The following is a 15,158-nucleotide window of genomic DNA, read 5'->3' as shown; positions in this document are numbered from 1 at the left end:
GCCAGCCCTAGAATCAATTTCTGTTACCAACACCACTACCACCACCACAACAACAAAGTATGTAGAATTGTGTTTGAAGAAGAAAACAGCATAAAGTAAAGCTTATACAACGCTGAAATGACTGTTTTGCTTTGGTAAACATTTTCTTGGGGTAACTTGGAAAGTAGAAAATGTACCTAACAAAGCCCTGGCTTTTAGGAGAAGAGGTTTTAAAAGAGAATGTTTGTAGTATGAGTTGAGAGTTAACTGCATTTGATAAGATACTGCAAGCAAGAGATGAGCTCAGAAAAAGAATATTTGTCAATGTTCTAATAGACGTGAAAGAGAAGAGGAATAAACCAGAAATTTCATGTCTTTCAGGGCTAAAAATGCAAATGTAAAGAGTTTGCTAAATAAGTTAGCCCCAGAGCCTTAGAGACAGAAACTCTTGTAACGATTGTAGAGAATAATTTCTGAATGACTATGAACCACTGACATTCTCTGTCTAATAAATAGGGTATTTATTTCTATTATTTTATTCTTATTCATCCCCAATTACATGTTGAGTTTGTGGTGGGCAAATAATTTGTCCTTCTAATTCAGTGCTCTCTGGATCAAAAAGAGCCACATTCTGATTTGATTATATCACAAGATCTTGAAATTCAAGCGTGGTGCCTGGGTTTAAAGAGATTTTGGGTGTCAGGGAGCAGGTAAGAGGATTTTACCTGTAAGAGGCATACAGATGTTTGTGACTAGAGAGTGGACTGTGAACAGATTGTATTACTTGTCACAATTGTTTGTTCCTTTCCCTCTCTTATCATGCTTTCTTGTAGGTGGCATATATGTCCCTGCTACTTTAGTTTTGTGCTTTGCCAATGACTTTGTTTGGCCAATGGAACACGAGCAGACGTGCCACAAGCTGTGTTTGAGGGGAATCTTTAAATGCACGTCAGTGTTTTCATTCTGCATTCATGATCTTGCCTTCCCAATGACTGCTTTTTCAGCTCATATTCTGGAATGAAAATTCACTTAGAACTGAGCCTATCCTAGCAGAATTGTAACTTAGTCATAGTTCTTTTATAATGCAAGATAGAATTAAATATTTTTTGTTGTAAGCTACTGAGATATTTTGGTAATTAATCAACACATAAGCAGCTGATTAATAAATATGCTATATCTGTTATTCTTAGCATTATCACTATGCAATATACTCTATATTTTTATCATAAATTTTGCCCACTTTCTCTCTCCCTCATAAGAATGTACACTCCATAAGCATGAAGATTTTTGTCTGTTTTGTTTACTGTATTCCAATTACTTGAAATTATGCTGGCACAAGGTAAGTGACGTTAACTGAATGAGTCTATAATCTAGGCTGACCCAAAAATTCATATGGAAGAGTACAAATTCTTAAAGAATCATGAACTTTTAAAAAACAATTGAGAAGGGGCTGACAGATATCAACATCCATTTCGTTTGACAAATAGATCTAGTGGACTTTGTAGAGCACTTAGGAAACAGACCCACGTGTTCCCTGGGACATGCTACATATCCAGGTTGGAGGTAGAGATGAAAATATATTAGGAAATGGAAGGCATTGCTACCACTGGCCATCCATGTGAAAGTAGACAAATTGACATCCGGAAGGTTGACCAAAGTGACTAAAGACTTATATGTTATTTATGCTTTAAGAAAATATCAGACTGTTTTACGGCATTAGAAGAGGGAAAGATTAAAAAAACAAAGATATTAAATGTAAAATAATTGATCAATATTACTACAAAAACATTAAATTTCTTTAAGCAAAACATATAAACACAGGGAAAAGATAAATTATCTGGTATTTAAGAAACATAATAGTTATAATAATAATATTTGTATATATAATTTATGAGATTAGATTACAAAAACCTTTTGTGTCACAAAATCAGAACTATTAGGAGCTTATAAAATTACTGCAATAAAAGGGAAGTTAATCTTACAGATGCCCAGAAATCTGGGGATAAACCAGCTATAGGCACCAAATATTCTTTTTAGAAAACTAATTATCATTTTTAATAGAATAGAAACAGAAATAGCTTCAATACAAAAATTAAAGAAGGCTAGAAGTTTCTGACATAAATACATTTTTGTTGAAATAATTAAAAAAAAAAAGAAACCATGATGAGGTGCAAAAGGAGATGTATGAAATAAATTAGGAGTTCTAGGAAGCTGAAAATGCTTAATTAGGATCAGTTTTGGATGCAATAAAAATCAAATGAACCAATAATAATATAAAAATAATGATATAAAAATGAAGGAAAAAAAGGAAAATTCTTTATAGAATAAGCAGCAAGGAAGTACTTTATCTGTAGGAGAAGACAGAGAGGAAAACTATGAAATGTAACTATCTCTTCAAAAGCAACAAAAAGTAAAATAAACATTTTGAAAGAATACTTCTATGACTGGAAAAAAAAGTTTCAGAACTTAAGTAAAATATCTCTACAGGGGCCGGCCTTGTGGCACAGCGGTTAAGTGAGCACGCTCTGCTGCTGGTAGCCCGGGGTTCAGATTCCGGGCGTGCACCAATGTACCTCTTGTCAGGCCATGCTGTGCCGGCGTCCCGCGTAGAGTGGAGGAAATGGGCATGGATGTTAGCCCAGGACCAGTCTTCCTCAACAACAACAACAACAACAACAAAAGAGGAGGATTGGCATGGATGTTAGCTCAGGGCTGATCTTCCTCACAAAAAAAACACAACTCTACATATTTTAATATTAAAACACCATCCAGCACTAAACCTATCCCGTTGATATTTGTTTATTATAAAGACCCAAAGTAAATCCTAAAGTTACAAATTCAGGAAGAGTTTACCTACCAGCATTAGATCAGCTGGCTGATTGTAGTTTTCTCCTCTGCCAAACTATATCCCCATCTCCACACAATATATAATAGGGCAAATGTGGACACTTTGTTTGGTTTGGGAGGAGGTTTTGTATCACATAATTTTCCAACAAGTCATTACCTACTTCAGCCCTCAACAAAGCAAAAAATTGTTTTACCGTGAAAGACTTTTTTTTTTCAGTGATTCTTATTGCTACACTGTTCAGATAGAACATCCTTCCATAGTTGATGAGTACTAAAATAATAACTAGGAGTGGGGAGTGGCCCTGTGACCTAGTGATGAAGTTTGGCAGGCTCTGCTTCAGCGGCCAGGATTCAGATCCCAGGTGTGGACCTACACCACTCATCCGTGGCCATGCTGTGGTGGCGACCTACATACAAAATAGAGGAAGATTGGCACAGATGTTAGCTCAGGGCAAATCTTCCTCAGAAAAAACAAAACAAACAAACAACTAGGGTTGTTCTGCCGTAGCTTGTGTGTATGAATACCAAATTACTTACTATGCATGTACTGAGGCAGCATAATTATTAAATATAATTATTTTTTATAAAAGCAGAGCTATATGAAAAGCAGTATAATGACTATTTTCTTAATAAAGAAATTGAAAAATAAATTCTTGCATTTTAAAACATATTAGATGATTTGGGTTTTCATTTTTTTTAAATGCACTTTTTTACATTTTATGCAAAAACAAGAAGAAAAGAGAGAGATGGAGCAAAAATCTTTTCAGGCTTGAGCCCTACATTCTGGTTCTTCGGACCCCAGCTGCTTCTCTCTCCTGCCTCAGGCTTGGTTATTCAATTGTTATCCATTCTATAACAGTTATTGTTTAAGCAATTCCTTCATTATATCAACTAGATCTGTGATTATATCTATGACATTATGAAATTTTTAAATGTATAAGTACATTGTAGCTATGCAAGATATATATTTTATATATATAGTCACGTATATGACAAGTTTTCTCTACTAAACGCTTTAAGAAAAGGAAGGATCTGGGAAAAAAACTCTCCTTTTGATTTCAACAGGAAGAATTGAGTATATGATCTTTCTATCTCAAGCTAATGCATAAATGGAAATACTAAATAACAAACATATAATATGTATTCATATGTATATATAATATGTGGGTATATATGTGTGTGTTTATATGTGTGTGTGAAATCTCAATCTCAGTGTTGTTTGTTTTTTTTTAATCCTCTTGGAAATGGGATAACACTCTTACAGTATGTAACATTTTGGTGAACTCGAGCAGAGTACCCTGAGGGAGTTTTTGGCAACAGTGGAAATGCTGATTAGACTGTACTGTAAAATTATCCAAGATGGATGCTTGTTTCGTTTTCCCAGAGAGAGTAATTACAGAATAAATATAATACAGAAAGGCAAAAGATCATTCACCATGTATACCAAGATTCTCTAAGTTATGACCTTTGTTAATCTTATTTAGATAACAGTACATTTTTCTCTAAACAATAAACTGACTCTTTCTACATGATTGAATCATTTCATGGGTAGCAGTGCAGAACTTTAGGCTATTAGTCAAAGATTTCTACATACATTTTGAACTATACCCTTTAAAGTTTCTCCCAAGTATTCTTCACTCCTATAGAGAATGCCAATTCTCATAAAATAATAGGTTAATAAAGGTTCAAATATTATTATTGTTATTATTCAAAGATGATAATACCTAATTATTTATGGACTATTGGCTCTCAGTAATCAGAATTCTCCAAGGTAATTCCATATGGTATATGTCTTCATGATTGGTATTTCATCCTTTTTTGTTAGAATTAGTATTTAGAGTAAGTTGTGTCTGATATATTTTGTTATTTTAGGATAATTTTATGTTTCCTCCCATTATACTAAAAATGTGACAGGACGTAAAGTTATTATATTGGAGGATTAAAAAAAAAGTCCATGTGAATATTATAGTTATGTTAAACACAAATATTCATAAAATATGTAGGCATTAATGGTATACTAGTCTCTATAGAATATGCTTTCTACTCTAGAAGGACCCCAGTCCAAAAGATCTTGGTTTCTTTATTTAATTCCTAGCAGCTCTATTTTTGATATTCTTGGTGATCTTTATTATTAGAGACATCCAAAGCTCATTGAGTTCATCCTCTTTTATCATAATATCTCTGGTTTTTTTCCCCAATTTCCTCTTCTATTAATTCTATAATTCTCTCACTGGAATTTCACCTTCGCTGTATATTTTACCTTATTAGACAGGCTCTTTTTTTCATTCTCTTTATTCATTCATATGTCTGTGGACACTTGGGTTATTTCCATATCTTGGCCATTGTGAATAATGCTGCAATGAATATGGGGATACAAATATTTCTTTGAGATCCTAATGTCAATTCTTTGGGATATATACCTAGAAGCGAGATTGCTGGATCATGTGGTAGTTCTGTTTTTAATTATTTGAGAAAACTCCATACTGTTTTCCATAATGGCTGCACCATTTTACATTCCCACCGACAGTGTACAAGGGTTTCAATTTCTCCACAACCTCACCAACACTTTTTAACTTGTGCCTTTTTGATAATAGCCATCCTAATAGGTGTGAGGTGATTTCTCACTGTAGTTTCGATTTGCATTTCATGATAATTAAATACGTTGAGCACCTTTTCGTCTATCTGTTGGCTATTTATATGTCTGCTTTGAAGAAATTTCTGCTCAAATCCTTTGCCCATTTTTAATAAGATTATTCATTTTTTGCTATTGACTTGTAGGAATTCTTTATATATTTTGAAAATTATCTGCTTATCAGATATATGGTTTGCAAATATTTTCTCTCATTCCATAGGTTGTCTTTTCATTCTGTTCATTGTCTCCTTTGCTATGCAGAAGTTTTTTTAGTTTGATTTAATCCCACTTGTCTATTTTTGCTTTTGTTGCCTGTGCATTTTAGTCATATCCAAGAAATCATTGCCAAGACCAATGTCAAGAAGATTCTCCACTGTGTTTTCTTCTAGGAATTCTACATTTTCAGGTCTTACATTTAAGTTCTTAATTCATTTTGAGTTGATTTTTGTGTATAGTGTAAGGTAAAGGTCCAATTTCATTGTTTTGCATGTAAATGTCTAGTTTCCTCAATACCATTTGGTAAAGAAACTATCCTTTCCCCATTGTTTACTCTTGGCACCCTCGTCAAAGATTAGTTGACCTTATTTGCTTGAGTTTACTTCTCTTGGTCTATATGTCTATCTTTATGCCAGTACCATACTATTTTAATTACTGGAGCTTTGTAATATATTTTAAAATCAGGAAGTGTGAAACCTCCGGCTTTGTTCTTTTTTGTCAAGATTGCTTTATCTATTATGGGTCTTTTGTAGTTCCATACAAATTTTAAGATTTATTTTTCTATTTCTGTGAAAAATTGCCATTGGAATTGTGATTAGGATAGCATAGCATCAAATCTGTAGATTGCTTTGAGTATTATGGAAATTTTAACAATATTAAGTCTTCCAATCCTTGAACACAGGATGTCTTTCCATTTATTCGTGTCTCCTTCAATTTCTTTCATCAATGTTTTGTGGTTTCCAGTACACAGTGATTTCACCTCTTTGGTTAAGTTTATTCCTAAGTATTTTATTCTTTTTGATGCTATTGAGCAGGGGCTATTTTCTGAATTTCCTTTTTGGTTGATTTGTTGTTAGTGTAGAAACACAATGGATTTTTGTGTTGATTTTGTATCCTACAATTATACTGAATTTGTTTGTTCATTCTAACAGGGTTTTTTTGGGGTGGAGTGTTTAGGGTTTTCTACCTGTAGAGCATGTCATCTTCAAACAGAGATAATTTTACTTCTTCCTTTCTAGTTGAATTCCTTTTATTTTTTCTTCCTAATTTCTCTGGCTAGAACTTCCAGTACTATGCTGAATAGGAGTGGTGAGAATGGGCATCCTTGCCTTCTTCCAGATCTTAGAGGAAAATGTTCAACTTTTCGCCATTGAATATGATGTTAGCTGTAAACTTAGCATATATGGCTTTTATTACCTCTTCCTTCCATACCTAGTTTGTTTTGGTATATACATACAATGGAATATTATTCAACCTTAAAAAAAGAAGAAAATCCTGCCATATGTGACATGAAAGGACCTGGAGGACACTATGCTAAGTAAAATAAGTCAGTCACAGAAGGACAAATACTACATGATTCTACTTATATGACATATCAAAAATGTCAAACTCATAGAAACATAGAATTCAATAGTGGTTGTCAAGGGCAGGAGGTATGTGGGAAACGGGGAGTTGTTCAATGGGTATAAAATTTCAGTTATGCTAGATGATTAATTTCTAGAGATGTGCTGTGCCACCAAATTAACAATACAGCATTGTCCACTTGAAAATTTGTTAATAGGGTAGATCTCATATTAAGTGTTCTTACCATAAAAATGAAACAAAAGCAAAGGGACTTAAGGAAATGTTGGGAGATGTTGGATATGTTTATTACCTTGATTTTGGTGATGGTTTCATCAATGTCTGCATATGTCCAAACTCATGAAATTGTACACATTAAATCTGTACAGTTCCTTGTGTACCAAGTGTACCTCAATAAAGCTGTTTTTAGGAAAAGGGGCTCACCATATTTATTCTCCTGGAATTTAGAGTATTCTTTAAGGATCTGGCTATTCATTCAATCCTTAGAAGTTCTATAAAAATATCCTAAATCTCTTTTGATTTACAAATAAATCTTCTCTATCAGCTAATTTATAGTGATTAGGAGACATTTTGAATACTTTGGTATTATATATTTTATCAATTTGAATATTTTGGGGCATTTTACAGTCCTTATTATACACTTTTTAGACTATCTACCATACTTAGAATTGTTCTTTTGAATTGTATCAGAGCATCTTCATTTTCATGTCTAATTACTATTTCTAAAAGATAATCCTCTTTTTTAAGACTCTATTTTTTTAGGACAGTTTTAGGTTTACAACAGAATTAAAAGGGAGGTACAGAGTTTTCCCCTATACCCTGTGCCCCTAAACCTATATAGCCTCTACCATTATCAACATCAATCACCAGATTTCTACATTTTTTTAACAAGGATGAACTTACACTGACCCATAATAATCACTCAAAGTCCATAGTTTAACTTAGGTTAACTCTTAGTATTGTATATTCCATGGGTTTGGACAAATGTATAATGTATAATGACCACTATTATAGTATCACACAGAGTATTTTCACTATCCTAAAAATCCTCTGTGTTCTGCCTGTTCATCTCTCCCCACGCCAACCCTGGCAACCACTGATCTTTTCACTGTCTCCATAGTTTTGCCTTTTCCAAAATGTCATATAATTGGAATCACACAGTATGTAGCCTTTTCAGATTGGCCTCTTTCATTTAGTAATATGGATTTAAGAGTCTTCCATGTCTTTACATGGCTTGATAGCTCATTTCGTTTTAGCACTCAATAATATTCCCCTGTCTAGATGTACTATAGTGTACTTATTCATTCACCTACAGAAGGACATCTTGATGGCTTCTAAGTTTTGGCCATTATGAGTAAAGCTGCTATAAACATTCATGTGTAGGTTATTGTGTGGATATAAGTTTTCAACTCCTTTGGGTAAATACCAAGGAGTGTGATTACTGGATGGTATGGTATCCTCTGGGAGGATGAGCTGAGAATTTGATTACGATAAGTGGTTCACCTTGGGCATAGGCTGAGACTGCAATAGTTTATTTCTTTATAAAATAAGATCTGGAGATTAAGAAACATTTTGAATACCTTATTCCAAGAATGAATGTGTTACCATGTTTTTTGCTTGCTTGTTTGAATTTTTGTTTTCTTTTGGCTTGGGTTTTAACTTCCCCACACATTACACAAAGCACCATGGGATGACAAGAACTGAATAGAGTTCATTGGATTTGGCAAATCACTGACAATTGCAGTGGAGCTGTGTGAATTATCTATTGCTGTTTTACAATTCAGTCCAAATTTAGCAGGTAAAACAACCAACATTTATTATCTCACAATTTCCAGAGATCAGGAATCTAAGTTTGACTTAGCTGGTGCCTCAGATTCAGGTTCATGAGATCCCAGTGTAGCTGGCATCAAGGGCTGTGGTCTTATCCAAAGGCTTGCCTGGGACGAGGCTAGGATGGTTGCTACTTCCAGCTTACCAACATGATTGTTGTCAGGTTTCAGTCACCTGCCATATGGTCCACTCGGCAGGGCTTCAATACAACAGGATAGCTGAATTCCCCCAGGGGAGCAATCTAAGAGAAAATGGGAGAGAGTACCCGTGATAGAAGCCACAGTAATTTCACAATCTAATCTTGGAAGTGACATCCCATTAATTTTGCTGTATTCAATTCATTAGAAGTGAGTCACTATAGCCAGCCAACAATTGAGGGGAGGGGATTACTCAAGGGCATGGATATAGGGAACATCAAGGACCTCCTTAGAAGCTGCCTACTGAAAGTTGATTCACAATTTACAATTCATAGATTCTCAACTATATGGAAAGTGTATTAAATATTAAAATATTAATCTTAATATACTCCATTTTGTCTAATGGAACATAGTGAATGGGAAGAGTTACTACACTTGCAGTTTTTAGAATGTATCAGCAAGTATCAGTTCTTCCTTTTAACATGATCTTCTTCTTCCAGAGATATGCTTCCTCTTGTAAGACTCAGCCGAAATGTTTTCTGGTCTATAAATCTTTTATGACCCACTTGTAAAGTTTTTTGCAACTTTCTTTGTAAAAACAACCTGCTTTGTAATACTACCACCATAATAATTCTGTGATTTACTTATTTATCTCTTCGTACTAAGACTTCTTTTGTTTGCAAATGTCATCCTCCCAGTCTTAACTTGCTGGAAGTCCTTTGGGAGGCTTACAGAATTATGGGAAGTATGGAATTTAGAGACCACAGCAGCCAGGAACTTGACCTCCTAGCCTCTCTATCTCAGAAAAAAATCAGGAGATATATTCTAATTTATTTTGTAATTGTCTATGTATATTTTTGAACAGAAGAGTGTCCTAGTTTATATGTAACTGCTTTGGAACATCATGATATTTTGAAAATTAATACGGCTTCTTTCTGATGGTGAATGTGTGTTTTTAGATTAGGCACCTCAAAATAAATTTTGGAAACAGGGCCATTGTCAGAAGCCCCTTTCAACATTTCACAGCCTTTCCACAGAGAGAGACTAAAGTACTTTCCTAGTTCCAGTTTGAATGTTTTGGAGAATGTGCTCTCTTTGGGTCATTGTGAATCAGCTGCCTACCCTTTCACCAATCAACTGTGAGAAGCAAGGAGGACTCCTATAAAAATTTACAGGAACATGAGTCTCATCCTCTTCTCAGGTCAGTTAACTATATCAAGAGGGATACAGTCTTTAGCAATATGGCAGATCCTCATTAAAACACATGATTAAGGTCAGGGGATCATGTGTTTCACAGAAGAGGGTGCTCTACACGGGAAATATGATGGTGAGGACTGTTAAACTAAAAATTAATATTTTATGACAAGTAGCATCTCAAATTTTTATAGAAGAGAACTGGGAAAAATATTTGTTGAATAATGAATAAACACAGATACACATACACACACAAGTCAATCCTTAGTATGTCCATATAGCACTTTAAAACATACAATTGTATCTTTAGAAGCAAATTAGAATACTCCATATACTTACCAGATATATTAACTTAAAAAATTATTATCATACCACAGCTAACAATATATTGGCTTAGGGAAATTATTCTCAGAGAGGCTCCACATTCGCTTGTCTGTATAGTCTAAATGTATATGTGTATAATGTTAAATCATCATTAATTTAGTCATAGCTGAAAATCTGTTATAAAATTACATTTTAATTCAATGTTCCTGTTGTTTATATGGCTATGTGTGATTTTCTATAACAAATTTCTTTAATCGATATGTTTCTAATTTATCAACGAAACAATCACTAATGACAGGTCCGTTATGCTTCTTAATGTCTATTTCATAAGTTCCTGTACTCTCCTTATAGAAATTAGTATCAGGACAAACTTTGACTATTTTGTATTTTTCAGTGTAAACATTTAGTATCAGGAAATACTGAAAAATATATTTCTGCATATAAGATAATGAAATATATACACTCAGTAGTGTTTTAATGTTGGCTATAGGATATATAGTGTCAAAATAAATGCTAATCACAAATACTGCAACATCCTATGTAGTCACTAAATTTAATTTCTCAGGCTTTAACTTGGTCATTCTTTTTTTAATTTTAATAACCTTATTTTATTTATGACTTTATTATAAAACCACTTCAAAATCTTTTTAGAAGCTGACCAGGAATACATGGTAAATAAATGTATAAATACATTCACTATCTCTCTTTATCATGACTAACCCATTTCACTAAACTTAAGTTTATTGATCAAAATAATAATCATATTTGTAGATAGGATATATTCTTCTCTCTGTTTTCACTTTGAATTATAAGTTCTCATACTTTCATATTTTAACTTCACCTGCTATAAGGAGGGAGAAATGCACTGGGGATTACACTAATACCTGACTAATTCAGGTTTGGCTCAACATAAGAATGCAAACTTGACCTCCCTTATCTATTTTTCTGTTGTTTATGGATGTAGAGCTAGAAAAATATTTTATACTCAGATATCTACAAATTCTTTTCATGTGGACTGTTTTATGTATATTTTAAATTTTATATAAATATAATATTTCATTACTAAGTAGTATACTAAGAAATATTTAAAATCTGAAAACAAATCCATTTTATATATTACTTAATATAATATTCATTTGAATATGTGGTTTAAATATTTTAATATCTTTTTCTTGTAAGATTATTGTCTTATGAGCATTATTATCATCAAATAAGTTTAATATGAAATATTTTTCAGAGCACTATCAGCTATATGTTCCTGAGTCAGCTCAAGTTGGTTCAGCTGTTGGGAAAATCAAGGCCAATGATGCAGACACTGGTTCAAACGCTGACATGACGTACTCCATCATTAATGGTGATGGTGTTGGGATATTCTCCATCTCCACCGACAAAGAGACCAGAGAAGGGATCCTTTCCTTAAAGAAGGTAAAAAGAACATACCGTTAGTAATTTAGGTGACTCACCCATTGTTCCATGAATAGAGATTTGGCAGAGGTATGAATAATACATATTGTCAGATCATTAAAATGATAAAATATTTCCTCTTTGAGATGTAATTATATTTTAATTATGATTTTCTCTGACTCTTTAGATCCTCTCTTAGGAAATATATTTTGTTATGGTGGGAAGATCTGATGTAGAACACACCATGTATATGCCCCCCAACTTTGTTTTCAGATAACAGATTTATCAGGAATGCCAGTTCTATTAATGGCATTTCTTTATGTTGTACTAAGTGACATTAAGAGGCTTTTTTTTCTAACTACTGTAAAAATCTTCACCATGTTAGCCAACACTCATTAGGGGACAGAATTTTGCTTGACAGTCGTGGGTACATCAAGACAGCTTTAGTGAAACCATTAACCTCTCCCCTATTCTTTTTTATGTCTAAGGATTTATCATTGGCCTTAATCTATTGCTTTTCGCTTTTAAGAGTATATAATGCTCATGTCCTTGTAGAAATGAAGTGAAACACAGGCAATTAGCAAAGAAGAATTGAAGTGTAACTGATAATGCAGTGTGTTTCAGTCTTTAAATGTTTAACAATTTCAGCTTGGAAATCTAGTAACACTCAGATCCCTAGGCCTTACCGTCACATATTTTGATTCAGAAAGACTGGAGTGGGGCTGAGGAATCGGCATTTTTAACAAGTACTCCAGATGATTCTTTAGATACTGTAGAATATATTCATAACACAGGCTGAGAAATTTTATCCTGATGTGCTGCTGTAGAGATTGAAGTGAATCAATCTCTATCTATTGTATCGTCTGTCATCTAGCTATCTATTTATCTACTGATGTGTTTTGTATAAACTTTTCTATTAGCAATAATAGAAAATCTCATTAATTCTAATAATCACAATTTTATATTGATTTAAAATTAAGGATTAACTTGTCTTTTGGATGCTACAAAAGGGGCCTGCAAAGTAGAACTTAAAGTGAGGAAATACTTCCAGAGCAGTAGTCGCCACTGGTCTATGTAAAATATTGATGTCTTTCCCTAAAATATTATCTCATTTTATTCTTTGTTTCCTGAGATTGTCAAACCTGGGTCAAAAATGTGATGATATAAAGAGTCAGTTTTCATATGTTTATTTAACAAATATTTGTATTTTGAGTGCCTCTTATGTGTCAATTGCTGTGCTCCACATGAGCCATGTAAGGGTGAGCAGAGCCAGTCTCTGCCTGCAAAGAGCTTCCAATTCATGGAACTGGACAGACATCAATTAAATATCACATACATTCTTAGATAGATAATAAAAGCTGTTCTATGAAGAAGAGTTATACGGTACTATTGGGAAAACAAAATCTAGGGTGTTTGATCCTGTCTGATATTCAGCCTTGGTGAACAGAGAACTGAAAGAAACTTAGGAGGTAGTTAGGCAAAGAGTAGAAAGATGAGCATTCCAGGAAGAGGAAAGAAAATGCACCAAGAGTCTGAGGTGAGTGGAACATGGCACATTAAGGAACCAAATAAAATCATTGACTCTGGAGCAGAGTGAGGGATTAAGTTAGTGTGTATAAGAGCACACAAGACCTTGTTAAATTTCACCCAATGGAAAGCCATTGAAGGTACCTAAGCAGGAAATGAGACAAAGTCTCATTTGATGTTCACATTTTTGATTAATTATTTATGTGAGCTACATGAGGACAAGATTATTTTTTAACTCATCACTACATTCCCAATGTCTAGCATGTTTTCTGACACAGAGTAGGCATTCAATAAGTACTAGAGTAATTAATGGATGTAACATGGATAAAAAGATGAAGAGAAGATTGCCTGCTTTTCATTCCTTGGATGGCTTCTTCTCTCAGGTAAATCCAGGTAAATGGGTGAATAATTCTTTCTGAAGGATGAATCTGGAATCCTAGGGAACACCAATATTTAAGAAACAAGCAGAAGGCAAGAAAGAAATAGGGTCTTGCAAGAAAATTTCAAAAAATAGAAGAGAATTTTGGCATTGAAAATTCCCAAGGAACGCTATCCAGGAGGAAGATAGTCATTAAAAATGTGACGTATTCTAAAAAAAAAAAAAAAAAAAAAAAAAAAAATTATTTATATAATTTATTTCTTTTCAGAAGGGGAAAATATACCAGATCAATCCAATTTCACCATCTAACTTTTCTTTCTCTTAAATTTTAGCTTCTAATCTGGTTTTTCGAGTTTCTAAATATAAAATATTTAAAAAAAAAAAAAAAAAAAAAAAAAAAAAAAAAAAAATGTGACGTATTCTAGAAACTTAAAACAAATTTAGGATTATCAATATTAATTGGATTTGGCAAAAGAGAGGACAGGGTGATTGTCACTAGCAGTTTTTAGCTCATCATCATCATCATCACTGTCACCACAATAATTGTAACAGCAACTCACACTTATTGTTTCCTCTGTGTCAGGATGGATTTTAAGCGCTTTTTTCTAAGTTTTTATTGAGTTGGTACACCTATTATCATTCCTTTAAACCTCACTAGAAGATTATGATCATAGAGTGTTATTATCCTCACTAATAAAATAGAAACTGAATCACAGCTAAAGAAACTGAATCACAAAGATAAAGAATCATACTCAAATAGAAATTCATTGATAGAAAGTTGAACTCAGGAGTCTGTCTTCAGAGTCTGAACAATTACTCCTTTCAAATACTTGGATGGAAAAATATATATTTATCCTTTGCTACAATGAAGAGAAGAACAAATTTAGTGTGGTGGAAAGAAAATGAGAAGCAAAGAAATGGGAGAAAAAAAGGAGAAACACACCATCCTCTTTGGGAAGCTTTGTAATAAAGTGGGGGAGAAACATTATGAAGCAAATAAACGAGAACATGATAGAATGAAGGTTTTAATCGTAAGTTGAGAGACTGACAGTATGTTTCTATGCCAATGGGCAAAATGTCAGTAGAGGCATGAAACTGAGGATACCAAAGAGAGAATAATTGATTTAATAAGATGCACTGAGGTAGAGATGGCTCCGTATAGAATCTTGATCACAGGTGGGAAGAAACAGCCCGTAATAGTACGCCTCCTTTCCTGAGAAGACCAGACAGGAGGGAGACGTAAATGGTTGAAGATAAGTTTTCAGTGATCTAGCTGGTGTGTGTCTGTGTGTGTGTGTGTGTATGTGTGTGTGTGTGTGTGGAGGGG

General features: G+C 33.7%; 1 protein-coding gene across 2 annotated transcripts in view; it reads left to right on the top strand.

Annotated features, from left to right (window-relative positions):
• Nucleotides 1-15,158, top strand: part of CDH18 (cadherin 18) — a 466,620-nt gene that overhangs the window by 356,872 nt on the left and 94,590 nt on the right. For both annotated transcript variants that reach the window (XM_004422693.2, XM_087443160.1), the window contains exon 6: nt 11,759-11,946. In XM_004422693.2, coding sequence (XP_004422750.1) covers nt 11,759-11,946 — 188 coding nt within the window. The remainder of the gene's footprint in view (nt 1-11,758; nt 11,947-15,158) is intronic.

This window comes from Ceratotherium simum, chromosome 18 (genome assembly GCF_057802395.1).
Source record: "Ceratotherium simum simum isolate JZ-2026a chromosome 18, ASM5780239v1, whole genome shotgun sequence".
Classification (NCBI taxonomy): Eukaryota; Metazoa; Chordata; class Mammalia; order Perissodactyla; family Rhinocerotidae; genus Ceratotherium; species Ceratotherium simum.
This window is presented reverse-complemented; position numbering and strand designations above follow the sequence as displayed.